The sequence below is a fragment of the Sminthopsis crassicaudata genome, chromosome 2 (genome assembly GCF_048593235.1).
Source record: "Sminthopsis crassicaudata isolate SCR6 chromosome 2, ASM4859323v1, whole genome shotgun sequence".
Lineage (NCBI taxonomy): Eukaryota > Metazoa > Chordata > Mammalia > Dasyuromorphia > Dasyuridae > Sminthopsis > Sminthopsis crassicaudata.
In genome coordinates this window covers 528,265,148-528,292,755 of record NC_133618.1, presented here as the reverse complement: position 1 = coordinate 528,292,755, position 27,608 = coordinate 528,265,148, and the positions used below count along the sequence as shown (strand labels likewise).

Here is a 27,608-nt window from a genome sequence, read left to right as displayed (position 1 = left end):
CCACCCCATCACCAAAATGGAGGAACCGAGAGGATAGATGAAAGAGATTTCCCCAAATATGTGTTTGGAAAGAGTGGAATCATCTAAGTAACTTGAGAACACGGCTCACTCCTGTGCAGAACCGATCTGAATTATACAGTAGAACTCGCCCTCCAAGCATCCAGTTCTGCCCGCCTTTATCCCACAAACTTGAGACCCATCCAGAGGCGCTCATTGGACAGCCTTCCAACCAATGGAAAGTCACATTTCGAAGGAAACTTCAAAGGCGCCTGCGCCAACTCAACTTGGACTGTGACCGTTACCAAGGCTACGCTCTGTAAACAAGAGAGCGGGAAGGACCCAGCTCGGCGGAGGAGTGGAATCGGTGTTCTCTGCTCTTGTTGGGGTCTCGGTCGCTGAGGAAGCAACAAGTTCAGGCAGGAGTGCGGTACTTTTCCTTAGCCAAGATGGTAAGTGGGAGCCGGGGCTCGAAACGTGAAGCGCCCGGGTTTGAAAGCAGCCCCTGGACTCCCTCAGGTCCTCCCTCCTCTCCGCTTCCCCCGCCCCACCCCCGCCCCACCCGACCCTGTGACCCAGGAATCTCGCTTATATCTAACAGCGCCGAGAAAGTCTGGAGATCCGTCCCTCTCCATTCGGTTGGTGTGTAATTTATGCACTCTCAGGCTTCCGGGTCTTTTGCACTCTGGGCGGGAAAGGCTCTCAAAATAGATACAACCTCAGCCCGGGAAGACTGGCTTTGGCGGCACCTGCCCAGGGTGCCAAAGAACTGAGTTCAGGAAGAAAAGGAAAGCCTCATCCTCATTTCCTTGCAGACACTTGTCCCAGTCGGCTCTCCAAGTTCCCATTGATAATCCTTGCAGTGTTTTCCACGCTTTGCTCTTTTTTCTACCCTCCAGCTCGTTCTCTTCCTCCTTTTCTTTCCTCCCACCCTCCCTTGTCGCCCTCTTTTCTTACACTCCATTTAAAATGATGGAAAACGACACGAAAGCGCTTGTAACAGGATTTTAGATAATGATGATAATAATAGCCGACTTAGCACTTTACGATTTGTTGCTTTTTAAATAGACATCTTTGATCTCACAGTTTAGGTTTGATCATTGGACTTTTTTGGAAGAAATAAGGAAGCATAAATGATGTTATTTTTCATTGTAGGCTACCTCAGAAAAACGAAAGCTGGGTGTTGCAGAAAAACATCAAAAAACAGTGAATGAAAGCTCCGTCAAAAAAGTACAAATGGACGAGCAAGTAAAGGAGGGGGAGCAAGTGAGAATTCAGAGGGTCATGATGGCTAATGACGAATGGATCGAACGGAGAAGAATCCTACGACTGCTCCAGGACGAACAATTTGAATTAGATATGGAAGAGGCTATTCAAAAAGTAAGTTCCTCAGATTACTCCTTCCTTTCCTTTTCTACTGAGAGAAGCAATTAATATAACTAATGTGATTGAGTCTACTCAATATGAAACCAGATAATAACAGTAATAATAATTCAGACTTACAGAGGGATTTAAGGGTTACAAAATGCTCTCCTCAAATGATCTTATAAGGTGATTATTTAATGGAATGATTTAATTTTTAACTTAACTTCATTTTCCATAGTATGCCATTTAACTTTTATTTATCTCTATTTATGTTTTTTTTTTTTGTTTGTTTTTATTTTTGTTTTTAAAGATTTGCTTCAAGCGTTAGCATGTTGAAATAAGAAATTGAGTATTGGAAAATCTTAGTACAGAAGTCTGTGATCTCATTTCTGGGGGTCCATTGATTATTAAAGACTGATAGAAAAGCCTCCAGTAGTACTTTGGGGATAAGGCACGGGCAAAAATTGCACTGGATGAAGAGTTAGATTATGGTAGGATATGCCCAAGTTTATGAAATCAAAGATCCATTGAAATATTGAGGGGTGTTTGTGTGTGTGTGAGTGTGTCGGTGTGTGTGAATCTGTGTGTATGTCTGTGAGTGTATCTGTGTGTGTGTATGAGTGTCTGTGAGTGTGTATATGAGCGTATCTGTGTCTGTGTGTGTCTGTGAGTGTGTGTCTGTGTCTATGTGTGAGTGTGTCTGTGTCTATGTGTGAGTGTGTCTGTGTGTGTGAATCTGTGTGTGTGTCTGTATGTGTGTCTGTGGGTGTATCTGTGTGTGTGTATGAGCGTGTCTGTGTGTGTCTGTGAGTGTGTGTGAGTGTATCTGTGTGTGAGTGTGTCTGTGAGTGTGAGTGTGTCTGTGTGTGTCTGTGAGTGTATCTGTATGTGAGAGTGTGTCTGTGAGTGTGTCTGTGTCTATGTGTGAGTGTGTGTGTCTGTGTGTGTGTGTCTGTGAGTGTGTCTGTATGTGTGTCTGTGTCTGTGGGTGTATCTGTGTGTGTGTATGAGTGTGTCTGTGGGTGTATCTGTGTGTGTGTATGAGTGTGTCTGTGTGTGTCTGTGAGTGTGTGTGTGAGCGTATCTGTGTGTGAGTGTGTCTGTGAGTGTGAGTGTGTCTGTGTGTGTCTGTGTCTATGAGTGTAATCTGTGTGTGTGTATGAGTGTGTCTGTGTGTGTCTGAGTGTGTGTGTGAGCGTATCTGTGTAAGAGTGTGTCTGTGAGTGTGAGTGTGTCTGTGTGTGTCTGTGAGTGTATCTGTGTGTGAGTGTGTCTGTGAGTGTGTCTGTGAGTGTGTCTGTGTCTATGTGTGAGTGTGTCTGTGTGTGTCTGTGAGTGTATCTGTGTGTGAGAGTGTGTCTGTGAGTGTGTCTGTGTGTGTCTGTGAGTGTGTCTGTATGTGTGTCTGTGACTGTGAGTGTATCTGTGTGTGTGTATGAGTGTGTCTGTGTGTGTGTGAGCGTATCTGTGTGTGAGAGTGTGTCTGTGAGTGTGTCTGTGTGTGTCTGTGAGTGTATCTGTGTGTGAGTGTGTCTGTGAGTGTGTCTGTGTCTCTGTGTGAGTGTGTCTGTGTGTGTGTCTGTGAGTGTATCTCTGTGTGTGAGTGTCTGTGTGTATGAGAGAGTGTGTCTGTGTGTGTGTGTGTGTGTCTGTATGTGTGTGTAAGGCTCTATGTTAGGCACCTGGCATGTAAAAATGAAAAAAGTTTTATCCTTCTAGGGACAGAATTTATAATCTACTATGGTGATTGCACCGTGTACACAAAAAATAGTGCAAAGTGTAATACAGACAAAGGAGAGATCCAAGCAAAAATGCTCTGAAATTTGAGGAGAAAGAGAACATGTTGAGACCAGAAAAGAGTTTACAGAGAACATAGTAGCTGAGTATGGCTGCAGGAATTCTCTTTGGGAAAGAGACCTACATATTCTCTTCTCATTTCTGTGGTTCAGAGACTGTTGTGCTAACAAGAGTATTTAATTAGTTTACTTTATTAAACATCCACCTTATGCAGAGCATTCCATAATGTAGCCTTTAGGGAACTACCAAAAATAGAAGTTAATGTAGCACTTGCGTTTGAAGAATTTTAGTCTTATTCAATGAAATAAGATTCAAGACACTGTACTACGGTATGAAAAACTAAAAGGAAATACTCTCTGCCCTCAAGGAAAATATTACATTCTACTGAAATTGTAAAAAAAAATTAATAAACTGACTATTAATACAATTTCCTTTTCTTTAGAAATATAGTATTTTATTTTTCCAATTACATGTAAATAGTTTTCAACATTTTTTAAAATAAGATTTTTAGTTTCAAATTTTTCTCCCTCTTTCTCCTCCCAACTCAAGATAGCAAGCAATCTGATATAGGTAATCCATGCTCAATCATGGAAATATATGAAATATAATTTTACATTTATGGAGAAGGAAATTTAAAGATATTTTCTTTGGGCAGACAGAAGAAAACAAAAGGATGAAGGCGATGCAGCTGGAACAAGAACAAAAATTGGCTGCAGAACTGGCAAAACTAAAGAATGAAAGTCTAAAGGATGAAAAAATGAGGCAACAAATAAGAGAAAACAGGTATCTTTGTTTCTTTCATTTGTAAATCATGTATAAAATTTTATTTTGTATATTTCAACACTTAGTATTAATTTGTAACATAACTATTTTTATCAGAATCTTCTATAGAATTATAATTTAAGCCATTACATGTTGCAAATATTTATAAGCATTATAACAATCATTTCAAGGGAAGAGGAAATGTTTTAAACAACTATTTTTAGATGAATTTTATGCTGGTAGAAAACACTTTTTTACATTTAACATGAAATAAGGACATTTCTTCATATTTTTTCCTTAATGAAACTTGAAAATTATAAAATTACACAGAATAGTAGAAATACTTTGATTAAGACAATTCCAAGGGCCTCATGATGAAAAATGTTATCCACCTCCAGAGAAAGAACTGATGAAGTCTGAATATAGCTCAAAATACATTATCTCTTCTGTGTCTATATGTGGAGGTGGGTCTGTGTTTTCTTTCACAATATAATAGGAAAATATGTTTTGCATGAATGCACATGTATAACCTATATCAAATTGCTTACCATTTCAGGGAAGGGAGAATGAGAAAGAATTTGAATTCAAAAATTTAAAAAATGAATGTTTTTCTTTTTAATTAGAAAAAAATTAACTATTATTAAAGCTGGAAGAGAAGAAAAAAGAAATACCTTGATTAGCCCAGGTAATCAGAAAACTCAACTGGGATATTCTTCTCTTGCAATCCTGTAATTAAGCTAACGTCCAGGATATATCACATAATTAAAATGGAATATGTTCTTATCACAGTATTCATCCAGCCCAATCTCTAATACCTTCTTCAGAAACAGAACAAGAAGGCTACAGTGTTTAAACAAGGCAACTTTTCAGAAGTTCACTTGTTGGAACACATTTTGGCGTACATTTTTTCATTGAACTAATATTTACTAAGAGTCTTATACATATAAAACACTGTAAAAAGCTGTGGAGTGAGTATACAAAGATTTACAAAACATAGTTCCTGTATTCCAGGAATTTAGAATCTTATAGGGGAAAAAAAAACCCACAGGAGATTTATTAAACATCCAACTTTGATGCAAAGCAGTATATAAAAAGAACTACAATTGTGGCATACATAATACTGAACAGGCCTAAAAAAGGAACTGATCACTTTATATAAGCAATCAGGGAAGGCTTTGTAGGAAAAAGAGAAATAGAAAGTCCTTTAAGTAATGTTTGTTTCCATGCTAGCCCACAAAAACCTCCTTTATTGTATTTGAAATACTATCTATTGGCAATGTAAAAAATATAGTAGTAGAAAACAATAATGTTGCAGACATGGTACTTCAGCTACATCATGGGTTAAAACGGGCTTTTTAGTAGAAAAAGGCACTCATTTCCCCTCCTTTCCCCCCAACCACGCTCTATATTTTTAACCTCTATTCTCATTACTCTAGCCCCAAGAACATCTTAGAAAGAGAAGGGAACACTTCTATTCTGAGAATATATCTTTTCCTACCATGACTCAAGCACATTCATATTTATGGGATGTTCTGAAGTTCAGAATAATTTTGAAAATATAGTGAAAATTGAGAAGTTGGACTTGATTATTTCTAAGGTTCCTTCCAATTCAAAATAAATTTTAAATAATCTTCTCATAGAACAGATTTGACCATGAGGCCTATTCAAAAAACATGATTCCTATTTTCTCTCTAAGGGAAAATATATAATCCTCAACCTAGCATTTAGGGCCTTTTATAATTTGGCATAAAATTTTACCTTATACTGATCATGAGCTCTTCATCCAGCATCCAGCTGTTCCCCAAACTATACACTGCATCTTCTACCTTTATACACTCCAATATTATCTTCTTTGACTGGGATGTACTTCTTCCTTATCTTGGCTACTTAAAACCCTTAGCTTTCTTAAAAATTAATTTTCTGCCTTCTTCGTGAAGTGAGCCTTCTTGGATCTTCCCCACCTAGTGCTTTCTCTTCTCTTCCAGTTACCTTCTATTATACATGTGCTATATTCCAATAGAAAGTAAACTTCAAGGTGGAGAATATTTTTACTATTGTATCCCTATTACCTAGCATAGTGACTTGAACATAAGTATGTACTTAATATATTGTTATGGTGATATTAATTCTGTAATACTGCAGTTTTTAGAATAATTCAGAAGTGCTGCAGTTTATTTGGTCATTAAAATAAATCTAATCATATTTCATGTGATATTTTAATTGAGGCAGAAAAGTGTTTTCTGATTAACTGCTTAGTCCTCAAGCATTTTGGTTAAGATTTTATTAGTTATATTGTAATGTATTGTTTGTATTTATACATACTTTTTATGTAATTCAATAAATTTATATGAATCATATTTGTATTTAGTCACATTCTTTAGTAAATGCTATTTTAAAAAATTGGTTTTTACAAAAGTCTGTTTTTGAATTTTTAGAAAAGAATAAGGAAAAATTTTAAAATATAATTCAAATTTTGTGTTTAATATGTTATATATACTTAATCAAACAGATTCTTGAATAGTTTTTAAAGGAAATTATCTAATGTTTCTTATTGATTAAATCAAATTTTTAAAAACAGTTTTGAACTTCGAGAATTGGAGAAAAAATTGAAAGCAGCTTACATGAATAAAGAAAGAGCTGCACAAATTGCTGAAAAAAAGGCCATGAACTATGAGAGAATGGTAATACTTTTTTCTTAAGATATGTAATAATTTTGTTATATATGGAAAGATCTGACATAAACTGAACCTAAAGTCTTAATATTTTTTTGCCCTGATACATTTAGTTTTATCCCTTTACAAAATATTTAAACTGTTTAAATGTAATTTATTAAAGTTCCTGAGCCATCAATATAACCATAAAAATAAAACAAAAGAGATAAGAGTTAGGCAAAAACTAATTTGTATATGTGTGTGTGTGCATGTATGAGCACATGTCCACATTATGTTATGTGTACATACACACTCAGGTATTCAAAACTATCTGTGATCTTATTGATGTGGATATTTCTTCCAGTTTTGCAAATTGCAATCCATCAATATCTGCCCAGTACATTAACCAGAGGGAATCAACTGAATGTTCTACCGGGCTTGTTTATTTGCTTTGATGTGAGAATGCTAGGGAAATAAATAAATGGGTTGTCTATTGGTCATTTTTTGTCCTTGTGCTCAATATGTCAGCCCATCATCTTCTTCTTCTTCTTCTTTTTTTTTGGATAAGATATTTCTTTAAATGACCTTCTTTACATTAATTCTTCTTAATTCCTTATTTATGAGGTCTTATAGCCTGGTGCTCATCATATACTTCTGTATTGCCCTTTGAGTGATTTTTTAATTCTTTAGAAACTAGTGTTCCATGACTTAGACATACAACAACATTGGTATATATAGATATTAAAAAGATGGACCCTTCTTTCCAAGAGAAGTTTGGAGTATTTAAAGAGCTTTTTGGGTTTTTAAGGGCATTCCACCTTGTACTCCTTGTCCTGCTAGTCTTTGCCCAACTTATTATCCATTTATATTGTATTCAAAGACTTTATGCTGATGGAGCTCAAGAAATTGTCCATCTAACTGCATGTTATCATCTGAATAGGAGGCATATGTGTGTGAATACATGTAAGTATGTATGTATCTATGACATCTTTCAACTACCCTTATAATTGCTGAAGTTCATTATAATGGGTTTTTAGTCAGTAAATATCTTCTTAAATTCTTGTGACATATTAAAGAAATAATTTATATTTATATTTATATATATACACACACACAAACATTCTAGGTACCAAGGACAGTGCAGAATTTATTAAATAAGATGATCTCATCATTCTACTCTTGACGTCATGATTTTAGGGAGAATGAGGCATCTAAGGGTGAAGTTTAGCATCTTTCCTTGGGTGAAGATAGCATCTTTCCTTGCCCATAGGACGTTCCTATAGAATCCTTCTAAACAGCTAAGCAAATGATGACTGATTCTTTTTTTTTTTAATTTATAATTTTTTTTCACAGTATATATGCATGAGTAATTTTTTTATAATATTATCCCTTGTATTCATTTTTCCAAATTATCCCCTCCCTCCCTCTACTCCCTCCCCTTGATGACAGGCAATCCCATACATTTTACATGTGTTACAATATAACCTAGATACAATATATGTGTGTAAATACCATTTTCTTGTTGCACATTAAGTTTTAGATTCCGAAGGTATAAGTAACCTGGGTAGATAGAGAGTAGTGCTAACAATTTACATTCACTTCCCAGTGTTCCTTCTCTGGGTGTAGTTATTTTTGTCCATCATTGATCAACTGGAAGTGAGTTGGATGATGACTGATTCTTCCAATGTTTCTTTTCTGTTCTTCCCTTCCTGTTCTGTCTTGTCCCATTGTGGTATCATTGGATCAAAGAATATGTACAATTCAATTTTTTATTTGTTTGGGTTTTTTCCAGACATAGCTCCAAATTGCTTTATAAAATGGCTAGATTAATTCACAATTCCACCAAAAGTGCATTAGTCTGTTTGTCCTCCCAAAGCCTCTCCAAAAATAATCATTTTCTGCTTTTTTTAATATCATTATTTTCTTATCTAATGGGTATGAAATAGAATTTCAATATTGTTTAACTTTTCATTTCTCTTAATATTAGTAACTTAGATAATTTTTTCATATGGGTTTTGATATCTTTTATTCTTTTGCTAACTTGCATTTCTTAGTCATTTAACTATCAAAGGAATGACTCTTGTTCTTATAACATTTGATTCATTCCTTATATAGTTTGGATATCAGATCTTTAGTAGAGAAATTTGCTGCAAATATTTTTTCCAAGTTAAACTTTTTTCCTTTTCATTTTAATTGACCTTATTTGTGCATAAACTTTTCAACACCAGGTAATAAAAATTATATATTTTATCTTAAGTGAGCCTCTTTATTTTTTCTTAGGTCATAAACTCTTTACTTATCCAGAGTTGTTTATCGCTTAACTTGTTACTCTCACTTTCTTTATGATGTGATTTTTTTTTATATCTAGATCACATATCCCTTTTTTTCTTATTATTGGTATAAGGTCATCTTGGGTTATCTCAATGAAAGTGAAAAATGATATTCTTTAGGTGTTATTGAGATAGCATCAGTTCTTTCTTTGATGGCAGGTAGAATGTTTCATCATGAGTCATTTGGAATTATTTTAGCTCATTCATTGTACAATATTGATATTACTATATGCTGTATTTTCCTGGTTCTGCTCAGTTTATTTTGTATCAGTTCATGTAAGTCTTTTCAGGTTTTTCTGAAAAAATCTTGTCTGTCATTTCTTATAGCACAATATTATTCCATCAAAACTATATATTACAAGGGGCAGCTAGGTGGCGCAGTGGATAGAGCACCAGCCTTGAATTCAGGAGGACCTGAGTTCAAATGTGGTCTCAGACACTTAACACTTCCTAGCTGTGTGACCCTGGGCAAGTCACTTAACCCCAACCTCAGGGAAAAAAAATATGAGGGAAAAAAAAAAAAACTATATATTACAGCCTGTTCAGCCTTTCCTCAAGTGATGGGCATCCCTTGATTTCCAGTTCTTAGCCATCAGAAAAAGAGATGCTATAAATATTTTTGTATAAATAGATCCTCTCCCCTCCCCCCAACATTTTAAAAAATCTTTTTGAGATAGTGATTTAGCAGTGATATAAATATAGTTTCTAATAATTTCCTTTATTTTTTTTTCATTTGTTGTAATATTCTCCCTTTTCATTCTTGATACTAGAAGTCTAGAGGTCATAGGAAGGGAAAGAGTAAAATTTGAAATTATATAAGGATATGAAAGAGAAGACAAAGATGTGATCAGTGAGGAAGCTCAGAGGTCAAGATCACTGACCTTTTAAATTCTAAATTCACTATTAAAGCAAAACTTTCTCTATAGGAAAATAAACTTTTTGCTTTTACTTTCAAAATTCAAAGTTCACTTTAGAAACAGAGGCTTACTTTCCCTTGAGCTTTTTGAGATTTCTTATAAAAATTGTGAGTAGCCTTTGTATTTCTAGCCTTGGACAAGGTAAAAAAAGATTACTGTTTTACTTTTTTTTTTTTTTTTTAAGAGGGAAGAAAAGAAATTTCATTTCTGAATACTTAGTCTTTAGAGGCCAATTTGCTAGATGTACATATAATTTCATTTTTTGTATTTGCAAAAGTTTATTTATTTTCATTTATTTCTTTATTGCAAGGCTATTGGGGTGAAGTGAAAGTTAATGAGTGTTAAGTGTTAGAGGTTGCTTTGAGAATTTCTCCCCCTAAATCAAATTCAGCTTTTTTTTTAGTGAATCCTATTGGAGCTGAATGCAAACAACCAAAAAGATTCCCATAAAAACAAATCCTTAGTGAGAAAAAAAGAAACTTTTAGTAAGAATGGATTAAATGTAATCTCCCTTTAACACAGATATATAAAAGGAAATTGTAGCAATTACCAAGAAAACATCCTTCCTCTCGATGCAATTTTATCTTAAAGGGACTCCAGGGAAACTCAGACTACTTCTAAAAGTATCATTTAATCTTACGACATTGTTATACTCACCTAAAGGTAAAATGCAATTTAGTTTGCCTATAACTGAGAAAATATGACTTTAGTGTTTACTGAAATGCTGAAAAGCCAATTATTAGCTTAACTTACTTAATTGATTGCTATTCTGTTGGGAGTATGAACTCCCAATCCTTTAGATTTAAAAGAATAAAAATTAAAAGGGCTAAACTTTGCTAAGTTTATATTAAATGTGTTAGAATTTCTTAAAAATTGGGGAGAAGGGCAGCTAGGTGGCGCAGTGGATAGAGTGCCAGCCCTGAAGTCAGGAGGACCCAAGTTCAAATGCAACCTCAGACACTTAACACTTTCTAGCTGTGTGACCCTGAGCAAGTCATTTAACCCCAATTGCCTCACCAAAAAAAAAAGGGGGGGGGAGGAAAAGGGATGATTCTCATTAAATCCTTTATTTCCTGTAGTGTAAGAATCTTGACTTCCTAGTTTTGGAAAGTGGGAAGTATTGTATCTAATTTGTCAGCCATGAACTCCCTTCCATACTGTCATTCTCTGGCTATGAAGATCAGAATATCTTAGAAAAAGCTCTTAGGTATACAGTGGCCAATAGGGCCTGGAGTCATTTATCTTTAGGAAAATTTTGGCAGTGATTTGCTACAAATGATATTACCAATCCATGAATAAACCAGGACCAGTCAATCCTTAGTAAAACATGAGAAAGAGAGAGATTATGCTCATTCGTTTCCCCTCCCAACCAAAAGGGCTCTGTTCCACATCTTAAAGGCCTTAAAGTTGGGACTTTCTCTAATAATTCTTCCTAGTCTCCCTTTGGGGGGGATGTAATTCAGGTGCAGTTTGGACTTAGTTCAGTCATTGGCTCTGTTCTTACATGTGAAGGGTACTAGGGTTCTAACCAGCTCATTCTTCTGGGAAATCCTGGTGAGTCAGAGATTGTAGGGGGTTCTTGGGAGAGATTTAGGAGCATTCATAAAACTGAACTATACTTAATAGCTCCTGGGGAGGTCTTGTAATCTTCCATGCCACAGAGAATTTGTGAAATGTGAAACCCCTTTAGAACCTTCCATGTACATTTGGGTCCAATATAAGATCATACTCAGCAAGACCACGGAGATGGAATTCTTTTTATCTAAGCAAATCAAATCTAATGGAAAAAATCCCATGTGGAAATAAAAGATCAGCAAAAATCTCTTAGAAAAGACAGAGAGGGGAGGAGAAAGGACCTTAGATAACCCTCTCAGGCTCTTCTGCTCTGGTGGTTCCTATCCTCAGCTTAGGCTGGACAATGATATTGACCATCGCAGAGAGAGCCTAGTAGCTCTTAATCCTATTCGTACTGCTCTCTGTCCTCCACCCACGCCCCTGTAACCCCACACTGCAAGTATTTCATATCTTGATCAAATTTAAATGGGTCTTATCTCCATTTTCTTTGGTGCTTAAAATGGAAAACCTGTAATTCCTAAGATGCTCAACTTTCATTCAAAACAACTGTTTACTAAGCACTTACTTACTATGTGCTAAGCACTAGAGATATAAAAAAAAAAGAAAAAGTAAAAATAGTGCTACACTCTGTGTACTAATACTTGCATTCTAATTATTTCCTTGATCTGAGGTTGAGTTTTTTCTCTCTCCTATAATTAAATTCAATTTCTGTTTTAATGGATCATAAAGGAGGTGAATTTGAACACTCCAACCCTACTTATTCCTAGATTAGATGTGGAATCTTTGAAAAGTTCTGCCTCTCCCTATTAATAGAGACAGGCTATATAACCTTGAATGATTCCAGCATGATCCTTACATATGAAGATATTTACAATCCGGTTGAGCCTAGATTATAACCTAAAATCACTAGCTGTAAATAGTTACATTCATACTTTTCTAACTTATAATGTAAAAAAAAAAGACCTATTACACAAAGGTCTTTAATTTTTCTTCTTGAGAAATATGATTCTGGGCTGATAAAAGAAGACACCATGAAAAGAGCTGCTATATTTTTTGTACATCCAGTTCCTTTTCCTTTTTCTTTCATTTTTTTGGGATTACAGACCTAATTGTGACAAAGGTGTAAAGGCATCTTAAAAAAAAAACAAAAACTAAAAAACTAAAAAGCTCTCGTTTATTGATAATAAGAACAATTTTGAATGGTTTTGTTTTTCCCTATGTTGTTTCCCTAGTATTGAATTATTCTTTCATTCTTGGTATATATGCAAATTGATCATAGTGAACCACATTTTCATGATAAAATTATCACAATGTATATTTTCCCTTTATCTGTAAAAAAAAAAAAGTACTTCATTCTAGAGTTAAAATTTTAAAACACGGTACATTTTAAGATGATTATTCCTTTTGTTGGGTTTAAAGTAGAAAGCAACATAAAATAACACATTTTTTTCATGATAGAAACGGGAGTCTGAAATAGCCAAATGTATGAAGGAAGAACAGGAAAGATATACAAAAGAACAGAATGATATAGAAGCTAGACGTAATAAGGAAAAAATCCAGTACCATCGGGACTTAGAGCAACAGCTTGAATATCAAGAGAAGAAGAAGCAAGAAGCTTATGAAGAATTATTACGAGAGAAATTCATGATAGATGAAATTGTTAGAAAAATCTATGAAGAAGACAGAATGTGAGTTTAACTAACCTTGTACAAAATCCTGTATGTTTGTGATTGGCTCAAGATTTATCTGTTTTTATTGTATAATTGAGTTACTTCCTAAATTATCACCACCTTAATTTTGAGTCACTCAGAGAATTTTTTTGACAGCTAACCTTACTCTAGAGTTCAGTCAAGAAGGAATGATGCTTTACATTTTATGAAATGAGTATGACATGTCATGAGTAGATTTTGGAGGACATTTTTTTTTTTTTTTTTTTTTTACCAACGTCAAAATACTGACCTCCTACATTACACATGTGGAGATATTTGAGAAATCAAAGATCTTTTCCATTTCACTATTAAAAGTTAGAGAAACTTTTTAAAAACATTTTATTTAGCAATCATATTTATCACTTGAAATATAAACCTTTTGGGTATGTACTCTAGGGAAAGACAGCAACAATTAGAAAAAATTGCTACAACTCATAAATACAGAGAAGAGTTTAAAAAAGAGCAAGCTCTGTGGAGGATGAAGAAGCGTGAAGAAATGGAGGAAGAGAATAGGAAAATCTTAGAGTTTGCCTGTGCGCAGCAGCAGAGAGAAGAAGAGCGAATGGTGCAAGTGCAAAAGCTTCAAGAAAAGAAGCAGCAGTACAAGAATTTGGTATTTATATACTTGGCTTTAACAATTAGAAAATTTCTTTAAAATGTGTGTTGAGTCTTATAATAATGTTTTAAAATTTTTCTTTCATAGGTTGCCCAGCACTTGGAGAAAATACAACAGCAGCAAGACGATATGGAACAAGTGAGACTAGATTTATATGAGATAGAACAAGCTGAATTAGATAAAAAGAAAGTGAAGGTAAGTGTTAGAAATTGACAAATGAACAATACAGAATATAATGTTTTCTTGAGGTTTTGGTGGTTGTTCAGTCGCATCCAGCTTTTTGTGACCCCCATTTGGAGTTTTCTTGGCAAAGATACTGGAGTGATTCTCCAGGTACTTTTATAGATGAGGGAACTAAGGCAAACATAGTTAAGAGCTTGCCCAAATTCATACAGCTAGATCTGAACTCAGGAAAATGAGTGTCCTTGATTTCTTTCTTTTTTTTTTTTTTTTTTTTTTTTTTAATTTTTAAAAAAAAATTTTTTTTTATTATATATATATATATTTTATAATATTATCCCTTGTATTCATTTTTCCAAATTACCCCCCCTCCCTCTATTCCCTCCCCCCGATGACAGGCAATCCCATACATTTTACATGTGTTACAATATAGTCTAGGTACAATACATGTGTGTGAATATCATTTTCTTGTTACACAATAAACATTAGAATCCGAAGGTACATGAAACCTGGGCAGACAGATATTAGTGCTAACAATTTACATTCACTTCCCAGTGTTTCTTCTCTGGGTGTAGTTACCTCTGTCCATCATTGATCAACTGGAAGTGAGTTGGATCTTCTTTATGTTGAAGATTTCCACTTCCATCAGAATACATCCTCATACAGCATTGAAGTGTACAGCGATCTTCTGGTTCTGCTCATTTCACTCAGCATCAGTTGATTTAAGTCTCTCCAGGCCTCTCTGTATTCCTCCTGCTGGTCATTTCTTACAGAGCAATAATATTCCATAACCTTCATATACCACAATTTACCCAACCATTCTCCAACTGATGGACATCCATTCATCTTCCAGTTTCTAGCTACAACAAAAAGAGCTGCCACAAACATTTTGGCACATATATGACTCTTTCCGCTCTTTAGTATTTCTTTGGGATATAATCCCAGTAGTAGTGCTGCTGGGTCAAAGGGTATGCACAGTTTGATAACTTTTTGGGCATAATTCCAGATTGCTCTCCAGAATGGCTGGATTCTTTCGCAACTCCACCAGCAATGTATTAGTGTCCCAATTTCCCCACATCCCCTCCAACATTTATCATTATTTGTTCCTGTCATCTTAGCCAATCTGACAGGTGTGTAGTGGTATCTCAGAGTGGTCTTAATTTGCATTTCTCTGATCAGTAGTGATTTGGAACACAAAAATGAGTGTCCTTGATTTCAAGCCCAGCACTCCAGAAATAAAAATAGTTAATTTACATCCTTATTAAGCCGTGTTCTTTTATCATCAATCAGGATATACTATATAAATGGCCTATTGAACATTTCACTCACTTGGTCAAATAGCACCCATGAGAGAGATAGAAGTATGGGAAGAATTCTTGGAAACCTATGCCCCGCAAATTGAGAAGGTGCTAGAATTAAGCAAGAATTTGAACCCTTTGGTCAGGTAGATAAATGGAAAGAGAAGCATTATCCATAGTTTTCACATAGTTTTAAGTTAGAGAGTCTGAACCAAAAAAATACAATTAGTTTAAGGAGAGTACCCCAAATGAAGTAATGAATAGCTCACTTAGAACTAGTAGTGAAAACAGGAAAAAACCCAAAACAACTACCTGTCTTTTTCATGTAAGACACAGGCTCTACTTGAAAGAAAAAGAAAACCCAGTACCATGGTTAATGAACTATTTTCTGTTTCAAGAACCTGAAGAAAAACAAGAAAAGATCAGGAAAAAAGCATTTGAGAAGAGTAATGGAGAAAATTAGCATTTATCTAGTACTTACTAGGTGCCAGGCAGGCGCTCAGCACTGTTTATTTGTTTGACTTTCACCCACCTTGAGAGACGATCAGGACTTGACATGTTACCATATTTTTGTGACTTTCTGATCCAAAGGTTTGGTATCTGTAGACAACCTGATAAAGAAAGGACAGAAAGTCACAAAAATATGGTAACATGTCAAGTCCTGATCGTCTCTCAGTTATAATCCTTCTCTGGGAGGAGGTTTCTTTTCTCTGTGAATCTTTTTCTCTGTCCTCTTCACTTGTGAATCCACGGGCCTTCTTCTTGACCCAATCCAGAACTGACTTTCTAGACTCTAACTTCTTCTTTTATCCTCCCAGAGAATGGGCGTGGAATAACTCAGGGGCTTATGGGAGAAATACTTCAACCAATGAACTTGTTCCTCTTAAACATATAAGCTCCTCCCCAGAAGTTCAAAGGGGGTAAAACTCCCCCCAAAGGCCAGAACTAGAGAATTGTTAAGTACCGACTTAGCACTTAGTAAGAAGCTAATATCTCATTATCTCATTAGCACTTAGTAAGAACCTAACAAGAACCCATCCACTTCACTACCTGGCTGCCACGGGAAGAGTCTGAGTCCCTGAGAATAGGAAATCTCCTAGTGGGCTGCTTGACTTATGTTGCCTTCATCTGCCTAGTGGGTAACAGCAGAAAACAGAGACATTTGAAAAGAGAGTCCTTAAAAGAAATTTTGGCAAATTGTATATATTTGATCAATTGGTGATTATGTTGGGGGTGGTAGCCTCTTGATATTCCTTGTTTGATCTCCAACTTCCTTTGGGACTTGGACCTTTGATACAAGATGTGGTCAAACTAGTTTGGGCTATCTGAGCTGGCTGGGGTTTTACAGCCCCCATTCTAATCTGCTCAGATAGACCAAATGCCATCAGGAAATTCCTTTTCGGGAAGAGACTTCTGTCTGTCCCCAAAAGATAACAAGAGAATCCTTATCTTATTTACATCACTCTCCCAGAACCTCCTTACATCACTGCATCTGAATGATTGTGCTCTGGTATGAAACAGAGTCCTCAAAAATCTATTCTTTGCAAAATTGGCCTTGTACCATGCAGCCATTTTGCCCACCGGCTCTCCGGTGTTTCCATTCTAATCAATAAAGACTATGTTTCCATACAGCATTAAGTAGCAAATTCATTTGCTGCCGATCCCGCCCTTGGTTACTTTGGGGAAGGAAGGAGAGAGAGAAAAGGAACTGACCCATCTCGGTTTAGACCTCAGTTTACTCCTCATCAATTCTACAAAGATTTTTTTTTTTTTTTATGATTTAGTATTATTGAGAAGGAACTTTGCATTAGCTTGTCTAGTCATCTCATTTCACAAATGAGGAAATTGTGAATAGTTTGTTCAGTCACAAAATGATTGACTAGCAGAACTGAGGAATAAATGCAGGTCTTTTGATTCCCGTGTTTTTTTCCACTACTGCAGGTTTGTAATGCAATGTAATACTACACTGTTCAGAAATGTTTGATTAGTTGAGAAGCAGCATGCCCCTGGAATATGCTATCCAAGAGTAGGTTGTAATCCGTCACCTCACCCACAGAGCTGTGACTGAGTTCACAGCTAAATTTCTTAAGCAAAGTTGTTTTAAGTAGAATTAAGTAACTGAGAGTTCCATCTTGTGGTAAGAATGGATAAGTGTTCTGATCTCAGTTCAAAACCAGGAAGAAAGAGCTATATAACTTTGATAAGAATTTCACAGTTTGTGACTAGCCAGGAAAATTAGTTAGAACTTCATTGTTAGAACATTAAAAAAAAAAAAAGACTAATGAGAAAGCACAGATAACTTCTTTCCCAATCTGTCTCAACTTTATCCATATAATATTCTCTGTGCCTTTTGCAATTACCATAATCCTGTTCATGAACATACATCTACACAGTGAACAGGGGTGTAGACTTCAATATTGCACCAGTGTTAATCTAATAAGTTAAAAGAAATTGGTGTCCTTGTTCTAGGTTCTGCATTTTGCTTTCTTTTGCTCAATATAGAGTTTGAGAATCCCAATTTTAATAGGAAATTCCTAATCATTTATTTGCAAAGATATGCAGAGAGCTGCATTTTTAGTAACTTCATATTGAAGGAATTGCGCTGTCCCAGGCAGTCCTAAAAAATCATATTAAATCTTTTGCTCTATATGCAATATAATAATAGTAAAAATTTATATTTATATGAAATTTATGGTTACATTAATCCTGTGAAATAGGTAGTTGCTAGTAACATTTTCTTCACTTTACAAATGAGGAAATGGAGACCTAGAGATTGTGAGTTCCCTCTTTATCCAGGAATAATGTCTTTCCTGAGTTCCAGTGTGACATTACCTCCTTCCTGGAAGTGGACATTTTGAACTGGATGTCCCATAGACATCTTGAATTGAGCATGTCCATGCAGCTCATCTGTTGCAGCATCCTGTCAGCAGCAGCTTCTGCCCTCACTGAGTTCTCACTTTCCCTCCCTTCAGGTAGCCACTGGCTGCTCTTCTGTATCTCCCCAACACTTCTTGCCTCAATCTTCCTCCCCTTCTTTCTGGATCCAAAGATCACTTCCTATTGATTCTTCCACCTCCATCCCTCCTCCTTGCAGCTTCTGCCTTCTCCCTCCACTCAGGAGCACCAGTGGCTCCCTTCTATTTCCAGGATCCGATATAAATGATGGTCAGGGACGTAAAGCGCTTCACAATGTAACTTGTTCTTACTCTTCCAGCCTCATTTTACTCTGTGGTCCAGCTGTGCTAGCCTCCTTGTAATGCATGCAAGTTGTCTCCCCCATTAGAATTGCTCTTTGAGAATAATAACTATTTGATTTTTGTTTGTGTTTTAGTTCTTAGTGTAGTTTCTGGCACTATATAAGTCCACAATAAATACTTTTTGATTGATTTTTTTACCCAAAGTCACAGAGAATGAATTGAGGCGCCAGAATTCAAACCTGTAGACTTGTACTTTTCCCCCTCTTAGGGCAGCCATCACACCTCCATGAAACTATATGGAAACTGGGGAAAAAAAAAACAGTTCTCATTTTATCTGAAATCTTGTTATTTTTAATTAAGAGACAGTCTGTTATCAGAACATAAAGTTACACATCTAAGATTAAGTATTGAAGAATGGCACTTTTCAATCCAAAGTGCTAGATTATTTCCACTGTAAATTCCACAAAGATTTATTGAACAACTTTCAAGAAGTTTCCAGTATCTAAAAATTTATATAGACTATGAACACTGGCTATCTATATACAGATTAAATGGACAAAGTAGATAATTATACATGAAATGGTTAAATAACAGAATAAAGCAATACATGCACAAATCCCCAAATCACAGACATAAAAATTATTTCAGAAGACAGGAAGATCATTAATGTGGGCTAGAATTTTAGGAAAAAGAGTCATAGATTGCATTCAAAAGAATTTTGGAAGGATGAGCAGCAGTTGTTAGGTGAAAAGGAGTGGAAAGAACATTACAGGCAACAACTTGTGAGAAGTGTTGAGGAAGGAATTTAGCTTACCATGTTTGGCTATTAACAAGATTCTTTTGGCTAGAGCAAAGTCTGAAGTAGAGCGCTAGCCCTGGAGTTGGAGGATCTGAGTTCAAAACCAGCCTCAGACAATGTATTATCCTCAACAACCTGCTTAGCTTCTCTGTGGCTCATCTGTATAATGGGAAGAATAACACCTGACTCTTGAGGTGATTGTAAGCATGAAAGGACATATTTGTAAAGTGCTTTGTAAACTTTAAAGTGTCATCTAAATGCTAGCTATTATATTATTAGCAAGAGGCTCATGTTCAGGTATAGTGGGGGAAAAAAATTAAATAAAATAGGAGGTTCTTGAAATTTGCATGAAATCAATGTAGTTTATATGTTAGTTGTCTAGAAGTCTGCCCTTCATAGCCTCAGGACAAAGAAATAAAATTAGAACTTTTGAAAAAATACCAAGGAAATTAAAGAAAATATTTGTGTCCCCTCAGATAGGCCTGATATGCTGCAGTAAAAGATAATGTGTAGTGAACAGCCATGTATTTTTCCCCCAGTGTGCTTGATTTCAGCTTACTATTACTTATTGAGCTGAAAACTTCCATTTACAAGTTAAATTTTTTTAAGTTGTAGAATTAAGCTTTTAATGCTATTCTTATTGTGTTCTTTTAGGAAGAAATCGAAAACAAAATCAAAAAGCGTGTAGAGCTCCAAAGAAACTTTGAAGAACAAATGGCTTTCAAAGAATTGGTTCTTCAGGCTACTAGGGAAGAAGAAGAACACTTCAGACAAAACATGTTGGCTAAATTTGCTGAGGATGATCGAATTGAATTAATGAATGCTCAGAAGCAGAGACTAAAGCAGCATGAACACAGGAAGGCTGTAGAAAAACTTATTCAAGAACGTCACGAACAGTTCCTTGCTGACAAAGTAGGCATTCTGTTCTTTCTGATTTCAGTGTTTTGTCATCAATATTGAATAAGGGAAGAGGAGGCCATTTCCATTTCACTTATGATACATTTAAATGATAAAACAGATTAAGAGAAAAAGAAAAAATGATCTCAAATAACAAAATAGGCTACTACCATTTCCTATAATAGTTATATTATGATCTCACTCAACCCACACTGCTGTCTTTTTAGCTTAACCTTCCCTAACCTGTATCTTTGGTTGTGAGGGTTTATATGGTATCCAGGGAAATGAGAGGATTGTTAGAGGAGTTTTCTAACTCCTAAACTTTCCTCAAGATTGCTCAACTTTCCATCTATTTTCTTTTAATCCATGTTGAGAACACTCTACCAACCTTTGTAGTCCCAATTCGGATAAAGAAATGAAAAGAAAAAAACTCACAGTATTTTAAAAGTAATATTGGTATGGCTTTAGGAAGAATATTCTTGTATCAAGAAAAGGATTAAGATAGAAAGCAGAGGCTGGGGTAAATATTTGCTTATCTATATAGAGACAAGATAGTACCAAGCTCATTGATGGGAATGGTATAATTTAGCATTGGATACCTTTTTAAAAAAACATGCAGAATAAGCATCTTAAGCTTGCAGATGACCCTTAATCCTTGAAATACCAAACTAATGGTAATAAACTACAGTAAGCTTTCATGAGGCTACCTGATTGAACAGAAAAACAGCAATATGAGCTTAAATGAAGAGAAATGGGTAAGACTGGGGATGTTGTAGAAAGGATTTTGAGTGATTATCCTTGGGACTAGGTAGCCATTGAAATTCCCTCTAGTCTTAAAAATCTTTTATTAAATAGTACCAAAAACTACAAAAAAGAAGGGATCTGAAATTTCCCCAAGAAAGGGAGACAGGAATTATTACAGCTTCTTACCTAAGTGTATCATCTTACTGTTCTACTATAGTCAAAAAGGCCAAGTGGACACATTGCCTTTTCATTGTTGCAGACCTTACTTGCTGAACACAATCTCATTCTAGGACTTTGGACCCCAATTCTTCTTCTTGAGGAAATGGGCTCATAAAGACAGGTGGCCTCCATAGAGAATGTTGCCCACTTGTTTTGGTACCTTTGTGCTGCTGCTACTTTAACTGATATTTGCATGCTGTCACACTGGACTAGTTTTGCTGAACTGACTGCCTTTTTCTTTGAATTCTTTGTTATAAAGGACAGTTTAGTGGAACAGGAAGGGAGAAGGAGATATAAAACAAAACATATAAATAAATGTTTAAAAAAAATTATCCCAGAGGGCAGCTGGATAGTGCAGTGGATAGAGCACCAGCCCTGAAGTCAGACCTGAGTTCAAATGTGGCCTCAGGCACTTAACAGTTTCTAGTTGTGTGATTCTCGGCAAGTCACTTAACCACAATTGCCTCAGCAAAAAATAAAATTTAAATTTAAAATTAAAATTACAAAAAAAAAAAAAAAAAAAAACCCTACCCTAGAGAGCAGCTAGATAATATGGTGGCTAGAGCACCAGCTCAAGAGCCAGGAAGCCTGAATTCAAATTTGACCTCTCAGATAGTTGACACTATCTGAATGACCCTGGACAAGACACATAACCCCAATTGCACTGCCAAAAAAAAAAATTGTCTCATAGAAAATAATAAAAATTGATTGTATTTCCAGGAACGTGAACTTGAAGAAATGAGATTAAATCAACAAAGAGAAGGATATGTCAATGCAATTGTTGAAGAAGAACGACAAAAACTTCTCAGAGACCATGCTACAAATCTACTGGGCTATCTTCCCAAAGTAAGTGAAATTTGCTTAAAGATAAATGAAAGTGTCATTTTGGAGGCAGAGTGGTAGAGGAAAAAGAACACTGATCTGGGAGCCAGGGGGCCAGGTGCCCTTGGCAGAAGCCAGCATGGAACCAGGCCCTCAGTTTACTCATTTCTTTCTTTTTTTTTTTTTTTATTTATTTTTTATTTTTTTTTACTCATTTCTTAAATGAGAGAATCACAGCCTCTCAAATCATTTCTAGCTCTCAATTACATGATTATTGTCATGCTTCTCTTTCAACAGATTGCATCTCAACTGAAGCCACACTTGAGGCCCACATTACAATTCTGTATGTGCCAAAGAATTGGGTTATATATGTCCTTCTGGTACTTGTAATAATAAGTACCTAGATTGATTATGAAATAGATCTGCCTTATAGGGGAAAAAGATGAGCTCTAGGGGCAGCTAGGTGGCACAGTGGATAGAGCACCAGCCCTGAAGTCAGGAGGACCTGAGTTCAAATGTGACTCAGCCACTTTCCTGGCTGTGTGACCCTGGGCAAGTCCCTTAACCCCAACTGCCTCAGGAAAAAAAAATATGATGAGCTCTAGTGAGTGACGTTATACCGAAGGACCAACATAACCTTATTTTTATAAAGTTCTTTGATCAAATATGAGTGTGTATGGGTATACATGTGTATATATTATGACTATAAAGCAGTGAAATGGATTTTCATAAACCACACATAAAACCAGTTATATTATAACATGTAACAAGTACATAAAAATTACTTTTCAAAATTTAAAATTTGTCACATTGTCAGTTTTAAAGATTATTCAGCAAATGCTTATAGGTTGTATATAGTATGCTCAGCATTGTGTTTGGTACTGCCAGGGATACAGAAATATAAAACATGGCCTTTGCTTTTAAAGATGATTAGCAGTCTTAAGTGAGAAGAAAGTGATTAAAGTATATTAAACAATTACATTATAACTAAGTTTATGATTAAGTGATAAATTGTATGAAAATGAGAGTTTAAAAAAATTGGTGATGACTGTATTAATTCAATTCAATTATCCTTACTATTCACAAACTATTATGCTAGGTTTCAGGGATAATACAGAATTTAAATACGTTGGTTCTTGTTGTCCTGGAACTTAAAGGCTAGCTTTGAATATACACTGTAATATCTAATAAGTGCTTAAAAAGGGTACAGATGGAGAATGCTATGTGAACCCCAGGGGGGAAAAATCATTACTCACCAAGGGATTAAAGATTTCCTTTATGAAATGGCATATGAGTTGAGCTTTTAAAAGATTGATAGGAATTCAGCAGGCTGAGGTGGAAGGGGTAGAGTGAGCATTCTAAACATAGGAAATGGCATAAATAAAGACATAAAGGCAGAAAGATGCATTTTGGCTCGAAAAGTCTTTAAAGATTAAATTGAAAGATAAGCACATTTATTAAGCACAGGAGTGCTATGTCCAGATTTATCAACATTGGAGACTGGATGTGGTAGAGTTATTAAAATGAATTGGGATAGAGCAGGGAAAAGTTATTGAAAACTTAAGTCTAATGATAGTATGAGTTCTCTACCAGAAGGGTGGTTATGGGAATGGAGAGAAGGATTTGGATGTGAGAGAGGGCTAGAAAATGGCCCCCTTTTTACCTCAGCCACTTCTTTTTCTTCTTCCTTTTTTTTCTTCAGCCATTTGGTTTACTTTTATTTTTATCTTTTTTTCTGTAATATTTTATTTTTCCAAATACATGTAAAGATAATTTTCAGCATCCATTTTTGTAAGACTTTATGAGCCACATTTGTTTCCCTCTCTCCTTTCCCTCTCAGTTCCCTAGATTGATCTAAGTTAAATATGTTCTGCTTCCTGTTTTATAAAATGAGTTGGAGAAGGAACTGGCATTATTTTGAACAAAGAATCCCCAAATGAGCTAGAGAATAGTCAAAGAGAAGGAAAACACCAATAAGATTTAGAATTGAAAAAAGATATTAGGACTTGGAAATACGGTTTGGGAGTCATCTCTGGAGAGTTTGTGATGGACCCCAAGGAAGGAACTGAGTTCTCTAAATAGGAGAGAGAACAAAAGGCTATGAAGGAACCCTGGGAAACAAAAACATGGAAGGAGTAGCAGTGGTCAGAGGGCCAAGAAGTGGACCAATGGTGTCACAGGAAAGGGGGAAGAAGAGAAGGGAAGAGTGATCTTTGGCATCAAAGGCTAGATCACAGACCAGGAGCAGGCCAGGGGAAAAAGCCTTTGCACTTGGCCCTGGTGAGCATTAGGAGGATCCTTTCTGCAGATTGTGCATGTGGAAGTTGGTTTGCAAAGGACTGAGGAGCCGGGAGATGGAAGGGCAGTGGGCAAACTACTTTTTCCAAGATATTAATTGTGAAGGGGCAGAAGAGAAATATAGGGGAGCTAGAATGAGGGAAGAAAGTTTAAGTGAAATGTTTATTTTGTGTTGTTTTTTTTTAGGATTAGGGAGACCTGAGCAATTGTGTTTTTAAAGCAGATGGAAAGGAGCTGGAGAGAGAGAGAGAGAGAGAGAGAGAGAGAGAGAGAGAGAACACGTGCAACCTTGCTACCTAGAATGGCCTGGGGGAGGGAACTGGGAGAGTCAGGCACTGGGGAAGGGCATTAGCCTTAGCTATTCCCTGGAAAAGGAGCAGAGAATAGATTTGAGGTGGGAAAAGGGGATGGAGAGAACTCCTTTGGATGGACTTTATCTTCGCAGTCAAATTGGAGGCAGGTGGCTACAGTACATGGGGAGACAGCCGGGCTTTGAAAAAGGTTTTGAACAGTTTTTGGTGGGGGGGGAATGAAAGGAGAAATTTATGAGTAGAATAAAAAGTCTTGTCAATACAGCATAAGTTTTATATTAGATTTTTTTGTTATTTAGTCATTTTTTCATTTGCTTCTGACTTTATGATCCCATTTGGGATTCTATCGGTAAAGATGTCAAAATGATTTGCTACTTCTTCAACCCATTTTTACACAGGAGAAAACTTTAAGCAAATAGGGTTTAAGTGACTGGCCCAGGGTCCCCACAGTTAGCAAAAGTCTGAGGCCAGATTTGAACTCAGGAAGAGTGCCCTTCCCGACTTCAGTCCTGGCACTCTCCCTACTGTGCCATCTTGCTGCCCTGCACCTTCTAGCTTCATTTTTGCAGCTGTTTTAGCATCTATAAGTGGGCAGTCCATGCCTTAGACAGAGGAAGGTTACCCTGAGTTTAAGAATTAATGAGCAGTTGAAAAAATGGTAGGTAGGTGCGAAGAGATTAAGGATTTTCCATTAGTGAATTCCAAAATCAGTTTTTTATTTGTGTGTGTGTTTTGTTTTTTCTAAGGCAGTTTGGGGTTAGGTGACTTTCCCAGGATCACACAGCCAGGAAGTTTTAAGTGTCTGAGGCCAGATTTGAACTCAGGTTCTCCTGACTTCAGGGCTGGTACTCCATTCAGTTCTTAAAGATGATGCTTTTTCTACATCACAGTCACTTTCCAGCTACCCTTCCCCATGGCCTCATCCTCTGCAGCCAGAAAAAGTAATAACCAAGTGGGTGAAAACTAGAGTTAAGCTCTAGTTACAATCATCAAGAGGAGAATGAACCAGAAAGGGTCAGGAAGCCTTCCAGGGCAATTGGAGAAGGGCCCGAGGGTGTGGATGGAGAGGAAGGTTTTGGACCTCAGGGTGTTGGAGAGAATACCGAACACTTCTGGGAGGTGGGAAAACCCCCACAGAGTGACTGTGTGTGATGGACCGCTGGGGGAGTTGTGGGTGCTGGGGGGCAGAAGGGGAAACAGCAAGGCCAGGGAGTACAAGAGTTTGGAGCAAGAGAGAGAGGAGCAGAGCCATTAAATGGGCTCCTTGGGTTTTGGGGGACCACGGGCATGCGGTGGCTCTTCCTGGCTCCATAGGCCAGAGTGGCCTCTAGGAGAGAGGGCTGTGACTTTTGTTGAAGGGAGGTGCCAGGGGCCATTTGCTGCCATCCACAAATGGTTCAGAGGGCCTTATACAATCCAGCCCCTGATACAAGTGTGGTTTTTTTGTTTTGTTTTTAAAGAATATTCCAAAGGCAAAGTAGGATGGGTTTGGAAGAGTGCCCAGTAAGTTGAAGATGGATGTGGGGAGAAGCAGAGCTCATCAGAAAAAGTGACATGAGTTCTGAAGGACGTTAACTTTAAAACTGTGAAACTGTTACACTGGGATTGGAGAAGCAATTTCATGCCATGAATGGTACAGGGGAGAGGGATTACTCAGTCAACAGGCAGTAGAAACTTGTGGAATAAAGAATTTGTCCCTCCCCAATCCTTTATGAAAACTGAGGTAACTTGGACCAAAATAGAGGGATCAGTCTCCTTAGCCCCACTTCTTTACCTTTCCTAGAATCCTATCATTGCCCTTTAGTAGGGAAAGAGTACCAAAATCCTTGAAGCTTTCAAAGTTCAAATTGCCGTCCCTGGCCTCTTGTCAACATTCAGCATTTGACTTAGATCTCACTCTTACAGACCTAGGTGTGGTGGTAGAGGGAGTGGGGAAAAGGCCAGGAGAAGGGAGGAAAGCCATTTCTTGATTTGATTAATTCCTTCAGTTTTGCTGAATAGATTGCTTTGATGTTGGGCATTCTTTGGATAAGTCGCTTAACTCTTTGGACATTTCATCTATGAAATGAAGGGTGGGAGCTAAGTGTTATCTATGGGATTTCCAGTTCGGAAAGTCAGTTTTTGTCTGCCCTGTGCTCTTCTTGGCAAAAGGTATTCATAAATCTATATATTTTGTAAAACATCTTTGTGTCCAAAAATAACCTAAAGTGTTTTCCTTTCAGGGAGTAATTAAACATGAGCAAGATGTTGATATGCTTGGTGAAGCATTTAGAAAAGCTTATCTGAAAGATGATACACCATTAGGAAACAGCTAATGTCATCAAGAGTTGGATCACTCTGTATCACCACTAGATGTCAGCCTGACTACTATGTCAGTTTTGACAATCATTATTTTGGTAAGAATCCTTCAAACAATTGAATTTTTTAAAAACTATTATAGTATCTGACAATTCCTATACATCCATCTGTAAGAGACTGCAATTTGTCTTCTTTGCTAATAAATTATTGAAAAAAGCATTATACGGAACATCTTATTTTACTTAGTTTTTTATTTAATAATTAGCAAAATGCTTGCAAACAACATGTTTTTTTAAAAAATTCCCAAATAATTTCCAATGAAGAATAAATTATATAAACTAAGATATAGTCATATTCATGAGAGGAGGAATACATGTGCACAAAAAACAATACATTTACAAAGTGTTCTATTCAAAATAAAATTAAAATTATCATGTGATTTAAGTACTTTCTAGCAATTCAGTAGAGTTTTTCATAGAATATTTACTGATCATCATATGTAAAATCTTCTTAGTTAGTTTTAATGTTTTCCTGTTAAAACATTTCAGCAAAGTATCAGGTTGCCATCTTGCTTATCTGTATTTGATTATTATATTGCTATACAAAGGAACCTTATCTTAGTTATGAATGTGACCCTATATCTGCAGGTTGCAAACTCTGGCTACTACAGTCTACTAGGAACAAAACAATGTTTCTCTAGGATTACTTCCTTGAAGACTAGTGCATAAGTTAATAAGGAGGCAAATATACACTTAATTTGAGAATAGAAATCTATCTTATTCCGCAGGAAAGTAGAAGGAAAAGAATATAAAAAAGGGAGAGAGGT

At 36.3% G+C, this 27,608-nt stretch overlaps 1 protein-coding gene across 1 annotated transcript; it reads left to right on the top strand.

The window, feature by feature from the left end:
• Positions 1-303: 303 nt before the first annotated feature.
• Positions 304-27,007, top strand: MNS1 (meiosis specific nuclear structural 1). Its single transcript, XM_074294599.1, has 10 exons — positions 304-449; positions 1,153-1,377; positions 3,815-3,942; positions 6,500-6,602; positions 12,853-13,082; positions 13,500-13,716; positions 13,807-13,914; positions 19,848-20,105; positions 21,774-21,899; positions 26,707-27,007. Exons 1-10 carry the CDS (start codon positions 447-449, stop codon positions 26,797-26,799), a joined length of 1,491 nt encoding a protein of 496 aa, XP_074150700.1. The 5' UTR covers positions 304-446; the 3' UTR covers positions 26,800-27,007.
• The last annotated feature ends 601 nt before the right edge of the window (positions 27,008-27,608 follow it).

Coding starts and splice junctions, on each gene's coding strand:
- MNS1 (XM_074294599.1), top strand. Junction 13,717..13,806: donor AGCAGCAGTACAAGAATTTG/GTATTTATATAC, acceptor TTTCTTTCATAG/GTTGCCCAGCACTTGGAGAA. Junction 21,900..26,706: donor TACTGGGCTATCTTCCCAAA/GTAAGTGAAATT, acceptor TTTTCCTTTCAG/GGAGTAATTAAACATGAGCA.